General features: G+C 49.5%; 1 protein-coding gene across 4 annotated transcripts in view; it reads left to right on the forward strand.

The window, feature by feature from the left end:
- The first annotated feature begins 3,249 nt into the window (after positions 1-3,249).
- DENND3 (DENN domain containing 3) overlaps positions 3,250-23,767 on the forward strand; it is a 58,378-nt gene continuing 37,860 nt past the window's right edge. For all 4 annotated transcript variants that reach the window (XM_060115590.1, XM_060115591.1, XM_060115592.1 and 1 more), the window contains exons 1-7: positions 3,250-3,437; positions 12,325-12,604; positions 13,090-13,205; positions 15,492-15,634; positions 15,854-15,965; positions 21,899-22,018; positions 22,284-22,502. In XM_060115590.1, coding sequence (XP_059971573.1) covers positions 3,336-3,437; positions 12,325-12,604; positions 13,090-13,205; positions 15,492-15,634; positions 15,854-15,965; positions 21,899-22,018; positions 22,284-22,502 — 1,092 coding nt within the window. In that variant the 5' untranslated portion in view covers positions 3,250-3,335. The remainder of the gene's footprint in view (positions 3,438-12,324; positions 12,605-13,089; positions 13,206-15,491; positions 15,635-15,853; positions 15,966-21,898; positions 22,019-22,283; positions 22,503-23,767) is intronic.

A 23,767-nucleotide genomic window follows, 5' to 3' on the forward strand; every position in this document is an offset into this window, starting at 1 on the left:
CCACCAGGGAAGCCCCCAGGGTTTGACTTTTAATGCAGGGATGAAAAAAGGCTGGTCTGTCCAAACAGTTATAATGCCCACATGCTGTCATCTGGACACAAACCCTGCTACTGGCCACCAGAACCCTTTCTCCCCTTCTTCAGGGACAAAGCACAACGCTGAATATCCCACACATTTGTCCCCTACTTTTGTTGTTGTTACTGTGAGGTTTTTTACTTGGAGACCATTTCACTTTCACATCAACCACCAAGTCCTCAATAAACTGGTGGCATTTGTGTATTTATATCTACATATAAAGGTATTACATCACATCACATATGGTTCTGAAGCAGCATAGGAAAAAGTCGAGAAAGCTGTGCACCTGTGTGCTAAACCAGCTGGGGAGATGTGTGAAATAGAGCAGGGTCACAGTTTTTATTGAAAAATTTTTGGCCATTTGTGTATCTTCTTTGGAGAAACGTCTATTCAATCCTTTGTCCATTTTTTTTTTTTTTTTTTGCAGTACGCGGGCCTCTCACTGTTGTGGCCTCTCCCGTTGCAGAGCACAGGATCTGGACGTGCAGGCTCAGTGGCCATGGCTCACGGGCCCAGCCGCTCCATGGCGTGTGGGATCTTCCCGGACCGGGGCACGAACCCGTGTCCCCTGCATCGGCAGGCGGACTCTCAACCACTGCGCCACCAGGGAAGCCCCTTTGTCCATTTTTTAATTGGGTTGGTTTGTTATTGTTGAGCTGTGGAATATTTATCCCTTATCAGATATATGATTTGCAAACATTTTCTCTTATTCTGTAGGTTGCCCTTTCACTTTTTTCAGAATGCCCTTTGTAGCACCAAAAGTTTTTAGTTTTGATGAATTCATCTATTTTTCTTTCATGGCCTGTGCTTTTGATGTCAGATGCAAGACATCATTGCCAAATCCAATGTTATGAAGCTCCCTATATTTTTTTCAAAAGAATTCTGGTTAACACCTAAACCCCTGCTAAAATACTCAAAGAAGTGTTGATAGACTGCAGTCCTCATAAATGCCATTAAAAAATCATTTATTGAGACGAACTTCCATTCCAGGAAATGAACCATTTCAAAGCAGTTTAGTGTCATTTAATAAATTCACAACGCTGTGCTCATCCCCTATCTTTGCATCAGTACTTTATGGTTTACAAACTATTTTCATACCTATTTTCCCACTTGATCTGCACAGTAATCCTGAGAGCTGGACAGAACAGCAAACAAATCACACAGGCTGGGGCGGAAGGGGGGGTAACCTACCCATGAAAGTCTGTTGCAAGGCGGGCACCGTGTCAGCAGTTTCCTTCACCGATCTGAGCTCTGCTTGCCTGGCTCTAACGTGCAGCAGTGATGCCCACCTGGGCGGTGGGCTCGTCAGCTAGGCTCTGCTCGTCCCTTCCTCCCTCAGGTGCATCATCAGCCTCTACGTGACCCTCACACCACCTGGGATTTTGATTGCTGGTTATGTCCACTTCTATCTCCAATCCATTAGCACTCTCAAGGGTGGGGCAGATCTTACTGCAGGCACTTTGGAAGTCCCTGCAGAATGAGTAACAGGGAGCTAGGAGCCCCTCTGAGGTCATCTGGCCCCTTCAGTGTTAAGGGTGAGGAAAGGGAGGCCTAGAAAAGGGGAATTCCATAGCCCCGCCCACAGCAGGCCCCAGACTTTCCACCCCAATCCTGGAGCTCCCTTCCTTAAACCCTTGCACCTCTCGGAGGAATAGGGACACCTGCTCCTGCCTGAACCTCACTGGGTCCTCACCGAGATAGCTGCCTAGTGTTTACCTCCTGAGTCCTGGCCACACCTGGCAGTGTTTGAACAAATAGGCAGCCGAAGCTCGGGGCGTTGAGGAGCTTGGCTGTCACACAGTGGGGCAGACGCCAGCCCGGGTCCCTGCAAGCCCAAGGCCTTGCTGCTCAAGCCTCCAGTGGCACCTGTGAGTCTCTCTCCTGGGCACTGCAGATTCTCAGGTGAGAGACTCCACCCTGCCTTCTGCCAAGGCTGCCAACAACCAGGACAGCGTGGAGAGAGCTAGACCATTACGAGCAAAACCTGTCCTTTTGAAGTCAGTGGTTGCGAGTACTGGTCATGGCTCACCGATGAGAGCCAGGGATGCTGGGCCGCCTCCAGACCTGAGTGAGAACCAGCTGTGATTCATGATCGTTAGATGACTTAACAGTGAAACACAAATCCCGTGTGAGTCAGGCTGCAGCCAGTGGGGGCCTCACCAGGCTGGAAAGGATGAAGGAACCCTTTGGCCTCCAGATCCACACCCCCCAACCCTGTTTTCATGTTGACCTTGCTTTGTAGTTATTGTTCGACATTATTATTAAGCATTTCAGATTTTTAAAAAAATCATAGATTATTAGAACGAGGAAAGTTCCTTTGGTATCATTTCCTAGACGGTTGTATAGATACTGCCCAACGTCGGCTGGTAGGCAGAGCTAGGACTGGGGCCGGCGTCCCCTCCAAGTTCTGTGCCACTGACCAGGCACGGCAACCAGCCTCTTGGCCCCAGCCTGTGGCTGGGGAGGCCCACGGTCTACCGGGATCAGGCCAGGCCTGCAGCTGGCCGGGGAAGGACCCTGTCCATCTTCGGACCCTCCTCAGTCCTGCGCTCCCCGCGTTCTAGTCTAGCGGCGCCCACCCCGCCCTGTTTCCTGCTGAATTTTACTCAACCTCTTAGCAGACTTGGCCAGCCTTAGGTTAACCGGGCATAGTTATTATGCCCACCGGCCTTTCCTGCCGTCCACGACCGGCCAACGCCACGGCCCTGCTCGCAGGAGGGCTTCCTGGAGTCGGCGGCGGCAGGGGGCGCCCCCGGCCGTAGTCCCTCCAAGGTTGGCCCCGGAGGCTTGCGGGATCAGGTGACTCCCGCACCCTCGGCCCTGGAGGCTGGGCGCCCTCCTGGGCCACCTGAGGTCCCCGCCCACCCCTTCCCCGGCTCCCCGAGGAGGGGGTAGCCGGCAGCGAGAGGCTGCGCCGACGGAGGGGGCTGGGCGCTCAGACGCCGCGCACGCGCCGGAGCCCGCCGGCCCGGTTCGGAAATGACGACCTCGCGCCGGGCCCCGAGCTCGGGCCCGCCAGGCCCCACCCCTCCCCGTTCAGCCTCCTCAGGCCCCGCTGCCGCTCAGGCCCCGCCCCCGCCAGGCCCTGCCCCTCACGTCCCGCCCCGCGGACGGCGTTTTCAGCCGACCGGCCGGCTGCAGCTAGCGCGGGCGCTGGGCCGGGCGGCGGGCGAAGTTGCGGCCGGGGCGCGGGGTCGGGGCCGGGTGGCCCGAGGCGCCCGGGCGGGGTACGCCCAGCCGGCTGCGGCCGCGGAGCAGCCATGGCGGAGGCCGCCCCGCAGTACCTGGCGCTGCCCTCGGGGTTGCTGGAGCTGTGCGCGCTGCTGGGGGCCCCCCGGGACAGCCTCCGTGGCCCTGAGCAGGTAAGGCCCGGTGGGGACACCGACGCGGGCGGGGCGGCCGGGGAACGGGGTCGGGCCCAGCGCACCCCGCCGGGTGCGCACGGAGCCCCCGGCGTCCGCGGGGTGGGGAAGTTGCGCAGAGGTCCGGCCGGGCCGGCCACCTCCAGCCTCCCGGGGCGAGAGCAGCAGCTGTTCTCGCAGCCGCGGTGGAGTCGCGAGTGGCAGCCGGCTGGGGGCTCCCGTCCCTTCCCCTCCCCTCCCTTCCCCTCCGGGAGCACCTCTCGGGTGGGACCCGCTGGAGTCGCAACGCGATAAAGTGTGATGGAGAAGCTCGCGTCCGTCGGGCCGCTTCCTAAGCGCTTCGTCCCGCTCGGCGTCTCTGTCTCAGGACGCCCACCTGGGTCAGGTGAAGACGCGGCTGGGCCGCCTGGAGTTCCGCGGCCTCCAGCACCGAATTCTTGCCCGCTATTAAATGATTTCACTCATTCCACAGATTCACGGTCTCCTAGGGGCCGGTGCTGTTCTAGGCACAGCATAAGGATATTTTCGGTAGATTTAAGGACCTCCTTTATATATTCTCCATTTAGTCGGTATGCTATGAAACGAGCTGTTTTTCACTGTAAAACACTTGCAGCCCGCCTCCCCCCGTTCTCCGCTCTGCACCCTGGCAGCCAAAGTGGCAAGCTCGCGTCCCTTCCTCTGGGAGCGCGGCTTGGGACGTTCTCCTTCTTTTTTCTTCCCTGTGTTCTCACTTCTTCTTAGTTCCGGAGCCCTGGCTTTCTTTGGAGTGAATCTGTGGCCCTCTCTTTCCCTTGGCCTAGATGTCTGGGACTCTATCATTTTTCTCTGGTTAGTGGTAGTGCTCGGTGTGTTCGGAGAGTTCCCGACTCTGTACTGCCTAGTTATCTGGACAGGTCCTTTCATCTGGTTCCAGACGACAGCAAGGAAAGGCAGAGAAAGCCATTTTGAGTTATTAAGGCTGCAGGGTTGAATGAGCATCACCAAGAGCAGCTAAATGTTGCAAAAGTTAACCCGGCTAAACGTCTGATAATGCCTTGGTGGTCTCTACGCCTTGGCTTTAGTATAAGGCCCATTTCGATGATTTCTGCATTTCCCTCCCCCTCTCACTCCGCGAGCCCCCATCGTGTCTGAGTCCCCCTCTGGTCTCTGCCTCCTCTGACCCTGTGGACTGAGTTGAGTTGTCTCCCTGCCTCTCAGTGCCAGATGGCATTACCTCGTTTTTATTCTGATAGGAAATGACCTGGTTTCAGTTTTGGTCTTCTCCACAGTTGGGCATCTTGCTTCTTGGGTGATCACAGCATGTCGGTTCGTTGCCGGGTTGAGAAGAGGATGATGAATCATCCGGCATATTTACAGTGGTACTTTCCTGAACTAAACAGACTGCGACATTTCCCAAGTCGAGTGGGCAGTCGACCACTCTGCGTTTTAGCTATCATCCTCTTTATTCTATACTCTGCTTCTGTTAGGGCTTCGGCAAAGGGTGGAGGGAAAAATAGTTGAAGGAGCAGAAGAAGGAGTGTTGTGAAATGGAGTAACATCCTCATTGTAAGACCTACGTTAATGGTACAAGTAATGAAATATAGGATATCATTTATTCAGTTTGATTTTTATAGCAGTTCGACTTTGAATGTCCAAGGCTTTTAAATAACTTTTAATTTTACTTTTAAAAGTCACCGTTTCTCTCTGATTCAGGGATTCCTATTTGATGACACATGAAAACAGAAGCCCAGAGGTATGAGAAATATCCAGCTTGATGTTAGGATGGTGTAGTGTCCTAACTTTATGTTTTATTTATTCCTTAGATGGGGTGGTGTTTGTTTTATTGAGGTTAGTGACAAAGAATTCGAAAATACAGTTCCATCCCCGGTGAATTACTGTGGTCAGTTACATTTCCTTCTACTCCTTGGTTGCTATGGAGACTAAACACATAGATGGGAAGGGATCCATCACAAATCTATCACAGGGCGGTGGAAAAGTGCTCAGAGCACCTTTCATAGTGTAGGTTACTGGCATAAATCTTGTGGGTGAAGGCACATTTTTATGTGTTTCAGTGGAGAGAGCATCCTGGCTTTCCATTTCTAGAGCAGCACTGTCCAACAGAAGCTTTCCAGATGATGACGACCAGTGTTCTTCACCTCCACCATCCAGTATGGTAGCAGCTGGCCACATGTGGCTACTGGGTGTTTGAAGTGTGGCTAGTGCCACTGAGGAACTGGATTTTATATTTCATTTAATATTAATTTAACTAGTCACATGTGGCTACTGGCAACTGTGTTGGACTCTTCTAGAGCATTTTTAAAAAATCTATTTCTGTTTTATTTCACAAATGACAGCCAATCCTATAGTGAAGATCAATGCCATTATGTCATCTAACAATGCCTCACATGAATTAGAGTGTTGTGGTTTTTTTTACTTTTTAGTAAGTCAGTGTCTGGGAGGGAAGAGCAGGAAACTACCTTGGGCGGAGTCTGTGGAAATGAACATCATCTTTGCGGCCGTTGGGGGGGCAGTTGCAACATGTATCAGAAAGTAACATATGAACCCTCTGGGGCCCAGGATTGCGCTTTCAGGAGTTTATTCTTTTTATTTTATTTTATTTCATTTTATTTTTATTGGAGTATAATTGCTTTACAATGTTGTGTTAGTTTCTGCTGTACAATGAAGTGAATCAGCTATATGCATACTATATCGCCTCCCTCCCACCTCCCCCCGCCATCCCACCCATCTAGGTCATCACAGAGCACAGAGCTGAGCTCTCTGTGCTTTATAGCAGGTTCCCACTAGCTAGCTATTTTACACATGGTAGTGTATATATGTCAATCCTAACCTCCCAATTCGTCCCACCCTCCCCTTCCCCCTCCCGTGTCCACATGTCTGTTCTCTACATCTGCGTCTCTATTCCTGCCCTGGAAATAGGTTCATCCATCTGTGCCATTTTTCTAGATTCCATATATATGCATTAATATACGATATTTGTTTTTCTGTTTCTGACTTACTTCACTCTGTATGACAGACTCTAGGTCCATCCACTTCTCTACAAGTGACCCAATTCCATTCCTTTTTATGGCTGAGTAATATTCCATTGTATATATATAATGTATACCACATCTTCTTTATCCATTCATCTGTCATTGGACGTTTAGCTTGTTTCCATGTCCTGGCAATTGTAAATAGCGCTGCAATGAATATTGGGGTACATGTGTCCTTTTGAATTATGGTTTTCTCAGGGTATATGCCCCATAGTGGGATTGCTGGGTCATATGGTAGTTCTATTTGTAGTTTTTAAGGAACCTCCATACTGTTCTCCACAGTGGCTGTATCAATTTACATTCCCACCAACAATGCAAGAGGGTTCCCTTTACTCCACACCCTCTCCAGCATTTATTGTTTGTAGATTTTTTGATGGTGGCCATTCTGACGGTGTGAGGTGATACCACATTGTAGTTTTGATTTGCATTGCTCCAGTCATTAGTGATGTTGAGCATCTTTTCATGTGCTTCTTGGCCATTTGTACGTCTTCTTTGGTGAGATTTCTATTTAGGTCTTCTGCCCCTTTTTGGATTGGGTTGTTTGTTTTTTGGATACTGAACTCCATGAGCTGTTTGTATATTTTGGAGATTAATCTTTTGTCCGTTGCTTCATTTGCAAATATTTTCTCCCATTCTGAGGGTTGCCTTTTTGTCCTGTTTATGGTTTCCTTTGCTGTGCAAAAGCTTTGAAGTTTCATTAGGTCCCATTTGTTTATTTTTGTTTTTATTTTCATTACTCTAGGAGGTGGGTCAAAAAAGATCTTGCTGTGGTTTATGTCAAAGAGTGTTTTTCCTATGTTTTCCTCTAAGAGTTGTATAGTGTCTGGTCTTACCTTGAGGTCTTTAATCCATTTCGAGTTTATTTTTGTGTCTGGTGTTAGGTAGTGTTCTAATTTCATTCTTTTACATGTAACTGTCCAGCTTTTCCGGCACTGCTTATTGAAGAGGCTGTCTTTTCTCCATTGTATATTCTTGCCTCCTTTGTCATAGATTAGGTGACCATAGGTCCGTGGGTTTATCCCTGGGCTTTCTATCCTGTACCATTGATCTATTTATGTTTTTGTGCTAGTACCATAGTCTTGATTACTGTAGCTTTGTAGTATTGTTTGAAGATGGGGAGCCTGATTCATCCAGCTCTGTTTTTCTTTCTCAAGATTGCTTTGGCTATTCCGGGTTTTTGTGTTTCCATACAAATTGTAAAATTTTTTGTTCTAATTCTGTGAAGAATGCAATTGGTAATTTGATAGGTATTGCATTGAATCTGTAGATTGCTTTGGGTAGTATAGTCGTTTTCACAAGATTGATTCTTCCAATCCAAGAATATGGTATATATTTCTCCATCTGTTGTGTCATCTTTGATTTCTTTCATCAGTGTTTTATAGTTTTCTGAGTACAGGTCTTTTGCCTCCTTAGGTAGGTTTATTCCTAAAGTTGCCACCAGAAAACTACTAGAGCTAATCAATGAATTGGTAAAATCGCAGGATACAAAACTAATGCCCAGAAATCTCTTGCATTCTTATACACTAACAATGAAAGACCAGAAAGAGAAATTAAGGAAACAATCCCATTTACCATCACAACGAAAAGAATAAAATACCTAGGAGTTTATTCTAATTACAGAGTCAGACGTGTGCAAGTATATTTGGGTGAGACCTCATTGCTGCCTGTTGTTTAGTATGATGAAGACTTGGGAGCAACCCAGCTGTCCATCAGAAGGGGATTGGGCAGGGGTGGTACTGAATTGTACACAGTGGGACATGCTGAAGTGTCAACAGGAGAGTCAGCACACTGTATGGTTAAATGGGGAAAAAAGCTAATGAAATCATTTAAATATAATTGTGTTTATGAAAAAGCTATATTTATGTATACATTTTAAAAATGGGAAGCATGTATCCCATGCTGTTTAAAACATTACCTTTGAGTCATGGGATTATGGGGAAGGCATTCCCTTTCTATCATTATTTCCTTTATTATTTCTATATTGTTATATATTTTTTTAATTTTTATTGATTTATTTATTGGCTGCGTTGGGTCTTCGTTGCTGTGCGCAGGCTTTGTTTAGTTGCAGCAAGCGGGACCTACTCTTCTTTGCGGTGCATGGGCTTCTCATTGCGGTGGCTTCTCTTGTTGCGGAGCACAGGCTCTAGGCACACAGGCTTCAGTAGTTGTGGCTCGCAGGCTCTAGAGCGCAGGTTCAGTAGTTGTGGCACACGGGCTTACTTGCTCCACAGCATGTGGGATCTTCCCGGACCAGGGCTTGAACCTGTGTCTCCTGCATTGGCAGGTGGATTCTTAACCACTGCGCCTCCAGGGAAGCCCTGTTATAATTTTTTAAAATGAGACTGTATTGCTTATCCAATCAGAAAAGACAACAGGGATTTCCATTTCGGAGAAAAAAAAAAAAAAGACAGATGTGTAACGAACTGCTAAATGCCAACTTGGCTGGATTGTGGCCACATCACTTTCAGTGACTAAAGGTGGCTGATGGGAATTATGGAGTTCGTTGACTTTACCGTAATGAGCAATTTTCCATGCAGACTGAGCATACCTCCAAGAGATCATGAGTGTCAGGGTGGGAATGGAGGAACGGCATCCACTCGGAGCCATCCTCTGCGCTGACTGTGGGGCTGCAGAGAGGAGGGCCACACAATCCCTGCGTCACCCCAGCCCGTTCTGCCATTCTGAAGGTGATGTAGGACCACTGTGCCGGGCAGCGATGCTCTAGGAGGTGATGGGGAGGTGGACTCCGGATGGTGAAGTTCTAGGAGGTGATGAGCCAGGCGTGATGGCTGGAGGAGGTGTGTGTCCCTGGCTGCAGGGTGAGGAAACGCCCCCTCCAATGAGTGTTGGGGGGGGTTGCTGGTGAGGAGGTGGGGTGAGGAGGGGGCAGGGCACGCGTCAGGCAGAGGGAAGGGGGGGGGAAGCACAGCATCGTGACAGAGGCGCATGTGTTGAGATGACTGAGGGCTTCAGTCGTGAGTGGCTGGGGCGCCCTGGCTTTGGCAACCAGTGCCGGTGGTCGGCCTGTCACGTGACACGTGCACCGTGTGATACCTGCACGGGAATATGCGTGACGATGGTCGTGTGTAGAAACAAACACACTTTTTAGGTCTGGCTGAGGGACAGAGATGGGTCTGCAGGGCTGGTTTGCTGGGATAAGAGGCTGGCGCCGGGCAGCTAGAGCCACCGCTGTTGTGGCAGGTGAGGGACGAGTCACGTGTGCTCTTTAGATGGGGGCCCCCCCCCACTTTGGGAGAGTGGACTTCGGGCCAGGTGGGAGGAGGCGGGGCTGTTCTCTTGGCAGCAACCATGAAGATTAGTTCATGGTGAATCTGTACCTACTCTGAGCCAGTGGTTTGCAAACGTGGTGCAGGTAGGGCAGCAGCTGGGCTTTCTTCAGAGACCTTTCTGCGGCCCACCGTCGAGATGTGGGTTTCCCGATGGGGAGTGAGGGGCCATAGCGCTGGTCCAGCTCCAAATGCCCGAGTGGTGTCATCCTGTCCACAGAGGAGCAGAGAGGTGGATGATCAAGTTTTTGGAAATAAGTGTGGGCTTAATTTTTGAAACTACGTTTAAGGGACTCACCGTGTATATTGGGAGGCAGTCGGGTACAGCTGGGATGGCCCAGAGGCCCCACCCTTGGGGGCAGAACCCTGGGAGCTGTCCCTGTGTGCACACCTGGAACCACAGGAGTGTAGAGACTGCCCTGCAGGCTGTTGCATGAGGCGGGACTGGGGCCAAGGATTGGCCCTGGGGGTCTGTCTGCAGGGGGCTGCCAAGGAGCGGGCTGGAGAGGTGAAATTGCAGAAAGGAGGCGGCCTTGGGAAGTTTCAGGAAAAGCGGTCGATCAATGAGGGAACTCGTGTGCTCCTCTGACTGTAATTTATACCAAGAAGTGTCCCGCAGTGAGGTGAGGTGTCGCCCAGTCTCTGTGGATATAACATCTCACGTGCGGAGGAAATAGATGAGCATGTTTTCATAGAGAATTAGGTCCGAACTGCTGGATTTTGATAGGAAAGTTTTAGAAGAGGTTTCATACAAGTAAAGAAAAGGATTCCTGGGCTTCCCTGGTGGCGCAGTGGTTGAGAGTCCGCCTGCCGATGCAGGGGACACAGGTTCGTGCCCCGATCCCGGAAGATCCCACATGCTGTGGAGCGGCTGGGCCCGCGAGCCATGGCCGCGGAGCCTGTGTGTCCGGAGCCTGTGCTCCGCAACGGGAGAGGCCACAGCAGTGAGAGGCCCGCGTACAGCAAAAAAAAAAAAAAAAAAAAAAAAAAAAAAAAAAAGAAAAGGATTCCTTTCGTGCATGATACACAAAAGGTTTTAAAATTATACAGCAGTAGGGATTTCCCATGTTTGGTGTTGGTTCCTACTGGCATTAACTTTTTTCCCCAAATATAAAGAAACCGTTATCTGAATTCACATTACATCACATAAAAATAGCGTACTGAGTTTAGAGTGTATTTACTGACTGAAAATGCTGCTATTGTAGATATCCTTTTAAGTGTAATGGTCCCCTGTTGGTACCCCTGATTCTTACCAAAATGTTGACGCTGGCTATTCCTTTTCTGCCAGTCGAGGCCACATTTCTCTGGTGACAGTGGTGTCCTTCCTGATGCCATTTCTAGGGTCCTCAAAGACCCTAGGTTACCCACTCCCCACCATGACGGCCACCTCTTACCTTCTGTATCTTTTACACCCAGAGAATCCTGCTTTACTCTTTTCTGTCTTTACCTGGCTTGGCAGCCCTTCCTTCTTGTGGACAGACTGCTGTTCATAATATCAATACCTTCCTTGGAAGATCTGAAATCAGCCTGGCACCAGTGTTTGTTTAGTCCTAACTCACTAGAAAGAAAAAGAGAGAGAAGGTGACCTATGTTATTTGGGGAAGAAGGAAAAGATAAAAGGTTAAAAAATTCTTGGACCAAGTTGAAGTTTAAAAGAGCTGAGGCTTGGGGCTTCCTTGGTGGCACAGTGGTTGAGAGTCCGCCTGCCGATGCAGGGGACACGGGTTCGTGCCCCGTTCCGGGAAGATCCCACATGCCACGGAGCGGCTGGGCCCGTGAGCCATGGCCGCTGGGCCTGCGCATCCGGAGCCTGTGCTCCGCAACGGGAGAGGCCACAACAGTGAGAGGCCCGCGTATCACAGAAAAAAAAAAAAAAAAGAACTGAGGCTAAGAAGCCCCTTTTACGGATGCTGGGACGGTCTGGCAGGAGGACGTGGCTCCCCTCTGTGTCCATCAGGGCCTCCTCACTCCTTGTGTCCTCCCAGGCCGGAGGTGACAGGACTAATGTGTGTGGTGGCCCAGTTGGCGAGGCGGGCACGTGTTGGCAAACATGCCCATGTGGGTTTGACAAGGTGCAGAGCCCTTCTTGGGGCTCGCCGTCCCCACCAGCCTCTGAGGGAACGGGGCGGGGGGCCTCCTGGGGGCCCACGGGGGCTGAGCACCTGACCTGTGAGTCCCTGCACTCGCCTCTCGAAAGGGAAGCTCAGAGGGACCAAGTAATTTGCAGCCTTGGTTCCCACAGCGCTGGCATCTGAACCCAGGTCTCCATCGCGGTGCCGGCCCTGAACCGAGCCTTGGAGCCAAGGGGCCAGTCATGGCGTCCCCGTTAGCAGCTGAAGGACCAGGCTCTGAGGGGGCCCATCACTCGCTGAGTGTAGGGCCTGAGATTTCCTAAAAGCGATTCCTCACCATCTCGAGCTGCTGGTGGGAGAAGCCAGGCACGTGATGCAGAACTCACCGGGGGTTTGGGGGGTGGAGAGGCCAGAAGACAGACGGCAGATGCCACGACGGGAGGGTCGGACAGAGCAGGGCTGGCACTGCTGCGGCGACTCTTATTTCCACCTGCTTTAGGTCGCCCAGAAAAAGGGAGTCAAGAGCCTGTCTTCTCTGGATCCGGAGGTCCTGTCGGTCTTCGTGCCTCCGTTTGTCTCTAAGGAGGACAGTCATCCGGCCGGCGTGAGCTGTGTGACGCCGGGTAAGACCAGGAGGCGCTCCTTCCGGAAGAAGAGAGAGAGGCCCAAGGCGGAGCCCTCGAAGGGCCACCCCGGCGGCCCCAGGGGCCAGGACCCCGAGGACGTGGGCATCCCCAACGGCGTGGACCTGCTCGCCCTGCCGCAGCTCTGCTTCCCAGGTGCGCACGGGCCGGCCTTTCCCCAGACTGGCCAGTTCCTGCTGACGAGTGGGCTTATGTTCTGGCTGCATTTCTCTCATTGAGAGACGTTCAAGTGCCTGGTGTAGAAAACTCAGACTAAGGGCTTGACAGAAGGACCTGTCTGGAGGCTCCACAGAGGAATTGATGCGATTTCCTGCTCTCCTGGATAGGCCGGGACACCCCCTTCCCCACTGGGCTCAGGAAATAGCTACCACCCCAGGTGTGCCCTGAAGGGTCTGTCTGGGGGCCTGTTCCCATGGTCCTTCACGAAGTCTTCAGAGCACAGAGTGCCAGCAAAGAAATTGCTGCCGAGGGGGAGGGAGAATGAAGAATTAGCACATCTGGCCGTCAGAGTGCCACAGCGGACAGAGAGGGACGTATCCTGTCGCTTATGGATAGCCCAGGCCTCACGGTGGATGCCACGTGGCCAGATGAGGTTCCTTCTTTCTTTTTTCTGCCTGCAGGGGGCGTGTGTGTGACCTCTGAGCCCAAGGAGGACTGTGTCCACTTTCTGGTGCTGACTGACGTCTGCGGCAACAGAACCTACGGCGTGGTGGCCCAGTACTACCGACCCCTGCACGTACGTGATTCCCCCAGCTTCCCTCTGAAACTGGGTCTAGGCTGTGGGGTTTTTTCTTTTGCAGTGAAATACACATAATATGACAATCACCATTGTAGCCATTAAAAAATGTACGGGGCTTCCCTGGTGGCGCAGTGGTTGAGAGTCCGCCTGCCGATGCAGGGGATACGGGTTCGTGCCCCGGTCTGGGAGGATCCCATATGCCGCGGAGCGGCTGGGCCCGTGAGCCATGGCCGCTGGGCCTGCGCATCCGGAGCCTGTGCTCCGCAACGGGAGAGGCCACAACAGTGAGAGGCCCACATACCGCAAAAAGAAAAAAAAAAAAAATGTACGATTCGGTGACATTAAGTACATTCACAGTGATGTGCCCCCGTCACCACTGTCTAGTTCCAGAACATGTCCGTCCAAAAGGCAGAGTTGTCTCATCAGCAATGCCGCCCCAGTCCCTGCTGCCCCTGGGCCCCTGGCCACCCTTCATCTGCTTTCTGCTTCTGTGGGTTTGTCTATTCTGGACATTTCATATAAGTGGAATCATACAATACGTGTCCTTTTGTATCTGGTTTCTCTCACTTAGTGTGATGTTTTCAGAGTTCATCCATGTTGGAGCACATGTCAGCGCTTCACTCCTTTCAGTAGCTGAGTGATATTCCACAGTGTGTATAAACCACGGTCTGCTTCTCTGTACCTCAGCTGGTGGACCTTTGGGTTCTTTTCACCTTTCACATGTGACAGGTGCCTGGGCTGAGGTTTTGAGAGGGTGACTCAGTCATCACGCGTTTGGGGAGTGTTTTCTTGTCAGGGCCCTGTGTGTGAACCCGCTGGCCTTAGGGAGTTTGTAGGGGACATGATGGACCAGAAGGTACAGGGTGACTGGCTGCCTACTTCAGCCCCAGAGGACCTGGGCACCCAACATATTTTTTTAATGTAGTTTAAAAATTTTTATTGAAATATAGTTGATTTACAATGTTGTGTTGGTTTCAGTGTACAGCAAAGTGATTCAGTTATACATATATATACATATATATTCCTTTTTCAGATTCTTTTATAGGTTTTTACGAGGTGTTGAATATCTGTGCTATACAGTAGGTCCTTGTTGGTTATCAGTGTTATATATAGTAGTGTGTATATTTTAATCCAAACTCCTAATTTACCCCTTCCCCACTTTCCTATTTGGTAACCATAAGTTTGTTTTCTATGTCTGTGCGGCTGTTTCTGTTTTGTAGATAAGTTCATTTGTCTCATCTTTTTAGATTCTGCATATAAGGGATATCATATGGTGTTTGTCTTTGTGTGTCTGACTTACTTCACTTAGTATGATCATCTCTAGGTCCATCCATGTTGCCGCAAATGGCATTATTTTATTCTTTTTATGGCTGAGTAATATTCCATTGTATATATGTACCACCACATCTTTATCCATTCACCTGTCAGTGGACACTTAGGTTGCTTCCACGTCCTGACTACTGTAAATAGTGCGGCTAAAAACATTGGGGTGCGTGTATCTTTTCGAATCACGCTTTTTCCCGCATATATGGAGGGGCCCCCATATTGTGCCCCTGGTAAGCTGTGCAGAGAGCTGTGCCTTCTGGAACCCCACTGCTGTATTCTTTTCCGCCTGAGATCCCCCCATCACGGGCCGAGGCCCCTCCTGCCCTCTCCTCTGGCCCGTGATGCCCACCCGGCTCCCAGGCTCTCTTGAATATTGCCTTTTCGCTCTTTTTTTTTTTTTTTTTTTTGCGGTACGCGGGCCTCTCACTGTTGTGGCCTCTCCCGCTGCGGAGCACAGGCTCCGGACGTGCAGGCTCAGCGGCCATGGCTCACGGGCCCAGCCGCTCCGCGGCATGTGGGATCTTCCCGGACTGGGGCACGAACCCGCGTCCCCTGCATCGGCAGGCGGGCTCTCAACCACTGCACCACCAGGGAAGTCCTTGCCTTTTCGCTCTTTAAGCAGAGCCCCTTCTTGTGTCTCACTGTGTTCTAACCACGCCTCTGTCTCGCCGAAGCCGGCGAGCTTCTCCAGGGCAGGGGCCAGTCTCCCCGTGTCTGTAGCTCCAGCACCGCACTCAGACAGCGCGAGCTCCCCACGGGGCCCCGTCGGTGTTGGTGGAGAGGCCGGTGCTCGCTCGCATGTGGCAGTGAAACGGGCGGGAGTGGCCAGGCGTGCTGAGGACAGCTGTCCAGCCCCTGTCCAGCGTCCTTTCTGTCTGTGGAGAGGCCGGCGCCATCGACCGTGGAGACTGGGATTTGCCCGGGTCGGCAGGTGACGCACTGTTGCTTTCTCTCCAGGACGAGTACTGTTTCTACAACGGCAAGTTGCGCTGGGAGGCGTCAGGTCTGGGCCGGAGCGCGGCTGGCTGCTTCGTGCCCTTTGCCGTGTGTGTGGTTTCCAGATTCCCCTATTACAACGCCCTCAAGGACTGCCTCTCCTGGTGAGCTGCACACACTCCCTGAAAAGCTTGCCTATGCCCCTTCCAGACGCCCCCTGCCCTGGGCAGCCAGGCTTCTGCGGTCTCACACCCACATCCTTCTCCTGTTGGTGTAAAACTCCCAGAACTCCTGACAGAGATTTCAGCCTTGATTAGCAATGCAGAGGATGACCATTGGATTCTCAGATTTATTTCGTGATTTGATTTTTCTTTCAATTTCAGTTTATTGACTCATCTGAAGATCTGTAAAGATTTCGAAGTTGACAATCATATAAAAGATTTTGCTGCAAAACTATCTTTAATACCTAGCCCGCCTCCTGGACCACTCCATTTGGTAATTAAATCCGGTATTGTCTTGTTTTTTCTTTGCAAATTGTAAAAGTAATATGATGAAGATGGTTTATTCGTTTGTTTTTAATTGATGTATGGTTGATTTACAGTGTTGTGTTAATTACTGCTGTACGGCAGAGTGATTCAGTTATACATATATATACATTTTTAAAAATATTTTTTTCCATTACGGTTTATCATAGGATATCGAATATAGTTCTCTGTGCTATACAGTAGGACCTCGTTGTTTATCCATTCTGTATATAACAGTTTGTATCTGCTAACCCCAAACTCCCAACCCATCCCTCCCCGCAACCCCTTCCCCCTTGGCAACCACCAGTCTGTTCTCTGTGTCCGTGATTCTGTTTCAGTTTCATAGTTAGGTTCATTTGTGCCATAGTTTAGATTCCATATGTAAGCGTTATCATATGGTATTTGTCTTTCTCTTTCTGACTTACTTCACTTAGTATGATAATCTCTAGGTCCATCCATGTTGCTGCAGATGGCATTATTTTGTTCTTTTTTGTGGCTGAGTAGTATTCCATTGTATATATGTACCACATCGATGAAGATGGTTGAAATGTTTTAAATGATTTTAAGTTCTAGCTTTGTTTCAATTATGCTTCTCAAGTTCCTTACAGCAGCATTTTATACACTGTTTCCAAAGGTCAGAAAACTAGAAATAAATTAGAAAATTTATTTTCTAAAAAATTAAAAATAAAATTTCGGTCTAAAGTCAAATATTTAGGCCTGAGTTTTGCTGAGTGGCTCATGATAAATAGATGTTGAGCTAGTAATAGGCCCCTTTAGTGGTTAACATGTTAATTACTTGCTATTCAGAAAACACATAAAATTTACTTAGATTACAAGTTTCCCTTTTGTTTTTTTTGTCTGGAATATTGGGTATTATATTTAACTTGTTAATGTTTTCTCCTGTCCAGTGTGGTTAGTAAAAAGTAACTGGTTTTGTTGTTGTTGTTGTTGTTGTTATTCACAGTGCCATTCTGTTATTTAATTGATAGAGAAGCGTTTCCTAAACTGAGTTCTGTGAAACACTGTTCTCAAGTGTTATTGGCTATTTTTGCTGGGAGGTTTCAGGGTTAAGGAAAGTTTGAGGAAGACCTCATTCCCCTTTTGTCGAGGAACATGTCAGACAGCTAAGCTGTGTGATGAAACCTGTTTGACTCAGCAATTTCCAAACTCATTTAACTGTGGGATGCTTCCTTTTTTTTTTTTTTGCGGTACGCGGGCCTCTCACTGTTGTGGCCTCTCCTGTTGCGGAGCACAGGCTCCGGACGCACAGGCTCAGCAGCCATGGCTCACGGGCCTAGCCGCTCCGTGGCATGTGGGATCTTCCCGGTCCGGGGCACGAACCTGTGTCCCCTGCATCGGCAGGCGGACTCTCAACCACTGCGCCACCAGGGAAGCCCGGGATGCTTCCTTTTTAAAAAACAGACATCTATTAAATAAACGTCTTGAAATGTACAGTAAATGTCAAGTCAGTTTCACTGTATTCATCCCCTCTAGAAGATTATACATATACATCTTGTTTTCCTATATTTTGATTATTATGGACAGTTGAAAAAATAATTTATTAGGATATTTGTGATTATGAACTTAAAGTGTATATATTTACTCTTATCCTAAACCCAGCAGTCTGCTGTGGGGGACACCCTGCCAAGTGCATTCCTGGCCTGAGACAGGGTAGGATGTCTGTCTGCCTTGGTCCTACTCCCAGAAACCTTTGTAGGGAACATTTGTTGGATTTCCGTGCCAGGCACTCATCTGTATTTTGTGGATAACTGGTATTTTTGTGCAGTGAAATCATCAAAGTTTACATTCTTATTCTAGAAACTCAACACCTGCTCATTGAGGACCTGCTGCAGCAGTGAACCAAATTCCCTGAGTTAGGAACAGGTTTACAGTTTACTGTGATTCCTTGTATTCTACCTTTGAACAGAAGCAATGTATAAACAGTACTTACACGAGTTTTCTGTAATCCACGAGTTTTGGAATCTTGGATTAATTAACATGTGGTTCCTCCATTTCTACCACCCCCAGTGGGAAAGTTTACTGGGGACATTCTCGATGCCTTTTTGTCCCACGTCCACCCTATCAGTCTGTCTCCAGTAGCTGTTTCCAGTTTACACACTTCCACTGCCACCCCTGTTCTGGGCCACCAGCTTCTCCCACCTACACGACTTAGGGAGCCACTGGTCTGTCCATTTCCATTCTTGACCTTATATTCAGTTCATGCTTCTGCACTGTGGCTGGAGAGGTCATTAAAATCTATAAATTGGACTTTCCTTTTGTGCTTAAAACCCCTCACTTGTTTCTCACTCATCACCTTCACCCAGACCTGCATCCCTGGCCCCTGTGTCACCATTCAGCCCTGTCCAGCTCCACTCACCCCCTTGCTCACTGTTCTCCAGCTACACTGGACTTCTGTGGGTCCCTTGCAGATGCTGCCACAGGACCCTTGCATGTGCTGTTCCCGGAAGTACCACTCTCTCCATTTTCCCCCTCCAGCTCCTGCTCCTTTCTCAGGCCTGGCTCAGACATCAGTTCTCCGGAGCAGCATCTCCCACACCATCTCTCTCACAGCCAGCAGCCCGCTCTCCTGCAGAGTTCAGCACGCCTGTAGTTAGGGCTTGTGTGTGCGTGTTTTTTGTTTAATGTCCATCAGACTCTGAGCTGCATGAGGCCAGAGGCCACATTCAGAACTGCATTTCCAGGACTTACTACTGTGTCCAGCGCTTAGCTGCTGTCCCATGGAGCACTGTTCAGTGAATGAATGAGAGAATGTTTCAGCATCGGCCAGCAGTGCTCATTCAATCAGGGTCTGCATGTTGGTGCTCATGGTTTGTCCCAGTGGGCTGAGTTTGGATCAGACTTGTCATTGGGATCCTCCACTAACAAGTCTAATTAGCTCTTGGGTCCAAGTTGGTATAATGGTCATCATTTGTTTTAGGGAGTGTTGTGGCTGTTTATTGTTGTGAAGAAATCCAAGAGGTCAGTTTAGGCCAATTTCATCTGACGCAGGAGCTGATTCAGCAGTGTTTTCCAGAACCCACCGCAAACCAGCGTCAGGTTAGAGGTTGTCATAGGTAATAGTCCTGAGCTGTGCACCTTGTGTCTTGAATAGTGTGCGTGGGCCCCGAGCTGCCGCTTCCTGTTAATTCTGGGTGGGGTCAGCTCTCACCTGTACTGACGGGAGGAGGTGGGAGGCCCCACAGTGTGGGGAGTGAGGAGGCGAGGACTCAGCCCTCTCTGACCACCTGGACCACTGGCCTGAGGGCAGAAAAGGCTCTAGGTGCACCCCGTGTCCCCGGGCCTGCTTTGCTTTTATCTCTGCCCTCTAGAAGTTCGGATGTTACTTGCTTTTCAAATGATGGGCATAATTGGGTGTGTCCAGTGAAACACACATGTTTTTCTTCTTACTATTCCCAAGTCACTTTCTGTGTTGCTTTGTGTGTGAAGCCTATTGTTTTTCTGGGGCTCCAATCAAGTTGAAATGCACAAAGTATTTACCTAAAATCTCTCTCCCTCCTCAGTTTCTTCATCTGTAAAGTGGGTAGAATAACAGAACCCACCTCAGAGAGCGTGAGTATTGAGTGCTGTGAAATTGCTAGCACAGCACCTGAAACGTCGCAGTAGCAATGTTGCTGGTAGAGTGACTCACGTATGTGGTTGGTTCTTATCTTTTTTTTTGGCTGCGTTGGGTCTTCGTTGCTGCATGTGGGCTTTCTCTAGTTGCGGTGAGCAGGGGCTACTCTTCGTTGTGGTGTGGTGGCCTCTCCTGTTGCAGAGCATGGGCTCTAGGTGCTTGGGCTTCAGTAGTTGCAACACGTGGGCTCAGTAGTTGTGGCGCATGGGCTTAGTTGCTCCATGCCATGTGGGATCTTCCTAGACCAGGGCTCGAACCCGTGTCCCCTGCATTGGCAGGCGGATTCTTAACCACTGCGCCACCAGGGAAGTCCTGGTTCTTACCTTTAATGGGGTGTCTGGCTGACACATTTCCCTTTTTTTGATTTGGTCATTTTTTATTTTTATTTTTTTAAAATTTTTATTAGAGTATAGTTGATTCACAATGTTGTATTAGTTTCAGGTGTACAGCAAAGTGAATCAGTTATACATATACATATACCCACTCTTTTAGATACTTTTCCCGCATAGGTCATTACAGAGTATTGAGTAGAGTTCCCTGTGCTATGCGGTAGGTCCTTATTAGTCATGTGTGTTATATATAGTAGTGTGTATATGTCCATCCCAATCTCCTAATTTATCCCTCCCCACCCCCCACTTTCCCCTGGTAACCATAAGTTTGTTTCCTAACTCTGTGACTGTTTCTGTTTTTACAAAGTTCATTTGCACCATATTTTTTAGATTCCACATATAAGCGACATCATATGATATTTGTCTTTCTCGGTCTGACCTACTTTACTCAGTACGACAATCTCTAGGTCCACCCATGTTGCTGCAAATGGCATTATTTCGTTCTTTTTTATGGCTGAGTAATATTCCATTGTGTGTATGTACTACATCTTTTTATCCATTCACATGTTTCCTTTTTGAACTACTGAGGAGAGTTTTTCATTATAAACTTTATAATTGTTAATAATTCATCACAACTTGGAATACTTAACTCTGCTTTATTTTGTTTTGTTTTGCTTTAAAACAAACGCATCAGTCACATAGGTGAATCCACCTTATTTTTTTTATTTTTATTTTTTTTGCGGTACACGGGCCTCTCACCGTTGTGGCCTCTCCCGTTGCAGAGCACAGGCTCCGAACGCGCAGGCTCAGTGGCCATGGCTCACGGGCCCAGCCGCTCCGCGGCACGTGGGATCTTCCTGGACCGGGGCACGAACCTGTGTCCCCTGCATCGGCAGGCGGACTCTCAACCACTGCGCCACCAGGGAAGCCCCACCTTATTTTTAATGTCTTGCTTCTGTAGCCAAACTGGGAACATAAAGCGAAGAGGCCCCAAGTATTGGTCGGAGGCACTTGCAAATGTCCCAACTGTCAAAAATGACAGTCTCTTTTCTTGTTTTGTTTTTTAACGTGAAAATAGAATAGTGACTAAGGTGACTGTAAGCAACTGTGAATAGTGAGCCTTTTGTCGTGTGGCCCTTTTTCTTGACCCAGTACTCTGCTGCCCTCCATTCTCATCCTTTCACGCCTTTCCTAGAGGAAGCCTCTCTGTCATCAGATTCGATCGCTTCTTTCTGTTCTGTTTCCCTGAAGCTCTGCTCGTGCTCAGACCCCTTCATCTGCTCGTGGAAGAGCCCTTGCAGAGTGCCTCCTGTGTGTCTGAGGCCAGGGGAGGCTTCACCCTGCTGTTCCCAGCTCCACCTTCTTGGAGGGACCGCACCTCCCTCCTTCACGTCTGCCTCGACCTGTAACACATAATAGGCGTCCTGTGAACGTGGGATTTGAAGTGTCATTTTAAAATACCCTCATTTAGAAAAATAAAGTGTCGTTAAAATTTTTTTGTGAATTCCATGTCTTTAAGGAGCTTTGACTGTTAAATTGAAAATATAAGCGAATACGTAATAAGTAGTAACCGAGAATAATGCATACTGGTTAAGATTAATTTGAACATACTTGATTTCGAGTTTGTGCTCATTGGGATGGATATCTGGAGGCCGTTTATCTTTGTTTTGTCAAGGAACTGTTTCCTAATTAATTAAAGAGTTTAAGGGAGTTTGGCTGAAAAACACATTAAGTCCTCAATTCATTGTGAAACATTCCTTGCAGTTCTGTTTATCATCTCTAGACTGTTTTGTTTCTCTGTGACATTGAAGGTGACAGCATGAGTCTCCAGAAGTGTTTTCTAAACTCAGATGCTTTCTGAGCCAAAATGGTGAATTTCAGTGCCTTCAGCCTCCTCTGGGAGCAGCTCCCTGAGCTAATGATGGAAATTGGTCATTGCAGATATTGAACATGAAACCACTACAGATCGTATTTCCCTCGAGAGCAGACCCCGAAAGCCCCCTCATCGACCTGGACCTTCACCTGCCCTTACTGTGCTTCAGACCTGAGAAGGTGCTAGAGGTACGCGTCCTTCCACACCTGTGAGCATCTCATGCTAACTGGCTTAATGGGGCATCCAAACCACTCAGAACACGTATCTTTTTGCTTAAAGCCGACATTCACCACAGAGCACGCTGTTTGCAGGCAGCACTTTTCTGGGGTCAGGTGGCTTTGGTCCTGGCAGGTGGAGTTGGGACGGCAGGGCGGACGCGACCCCGCGCCCGGCCTCGTTGGGTGGCGCCCTCACAGTGCTTCCGGCTTGCTCCCGGTGTCGTTCCTTCCCCAGATCCTAACCTGCCTTCTGACGGAGCAGCACGTCGTGTTCTTCTCGTCCAGCTGGGCTCTGCTGACGCTCGTGGCTGAGTGCTTCATGGCCTACCTGCACCCCCTGCAGTGGCAGCACACCTTTGTCCCCATCCTGTCGCGGCAGATGTTGGACTTCGTCATGGCGCCCACGTCCTTTCTCATGGGCTGCCACCTGGACCACTTTGAAGAAGTCAGCAAGGTTAGGCACCCACCGCTGGATTCAGAGCATTAACTCACGTGGGCGCTTTGCGGGGACGTGTGGGAAGCTGCTGGGAGGTGCCCGGGGGGCGCAGAGGCCCGCGGTCACTCCATCACAGGGCGCTAGTGCTACGTCCTTGTCCTCAAGGCCACACCCTGAGGCCACTTCTCAGGCCACTTAAATTCATGGCAGCTCTGGTGGCTTCCAGGGTTTTCAGGGAGGTGAGGGCAGGCGTTGGAGTCGAGGGAACTGATTTCAACTCTCACCTCTGCTGCTTACTAGTTCTGCGACCCTGAGTGACTTACTGGCCTTTGCTAAGCCTCAGTCTCCTCATCTGTGAAGTGGGCACGGCCTCGGCCTCCCAGGGCTCTGGCTGAGGAATGTCCCCTGTCCTGCCTGGCAGGTGACTGGGCTTCGTGGATGGGAGCCACCATTGTTACCACCCCATATTTTCCATTTTCACTTTTTTGATTAAGCCTCTGTTGTTCATTAAAACCGTGGACCTACTTCCTAGAAGAATGCAGGTGCATGCAGTGTATTGCTCGGTGTCCAAGGGGTCCGTGGGCCTTGCTGAATCCAGTGGCCGTTTACTGGATTCAGCTTGGGGGCTGACCTGTGTCGGGTGTTAGGCCTTCAGTGTCCTGGTCGTGAAAGGACAGGGAGTGTGCTGGCCACGTCATCATAGCAGCGTCAAGGGGCCAATAGAGCAGGCTGGCATACAGTCAGTGCTGAAAACGCAGCAGTCTTTACTGCTGTGCTGATGGGGTGCATTTCAAAGGGGAGCTCATGCCACAGGTTTGTGATAAACTGACATCGCCAGCAGGAAGAGCAGGTTGGGTTTTCTTAAAACAGCTTTTTTTCAGGTACAATTTGCATACCACAGAGTTTCCCGGACTTAACTATACAACTCAGTGGCTTTAGGAACTTGGTGGAGCTGTGACGACTAATTTTAGACTCTTTGGTCAGCCCACAAAGAAACGCTGCATGTGTTAGCAGTCATCCCCCAACCCCCCCAGACCCTGGCGACCACCATCTACTTTCTGTCTCTGTGGAGTTGCCTGTTGTGTATACGTGGATTTTACGTAAATGGAATCATTCAACACGTGGTCTTTTATGACTGGCTTCTTTCAATTAGCGGCATGTTTTTTGAGGTTCATCCGTGTAGCAGCACGTTATTTTTATTGCCGAGTGGGATTCCCTTAAATGAAGAGGCCACAGTTGTTTATCCATTCGGGAGTTGAGAACATTTGGGGTTGTTTCGACGT

Source organism: Mesoplodon densirostris, chromosome 13, assembly GCF_025265405.1.
Source record: "Mesoplodon densirostris isolate mMesDen1 chromosome 13, mMesDen1 primary haplotype, whole genome shotgun sequence".
Taxonomy (NCBI): domain Eukaryota; kingdom Metazoa; phylum Chordata; class Mammalia; order Artiodactyla; family Ziphiidae; genus Mesoplodon; species Mesoplodon densirostris.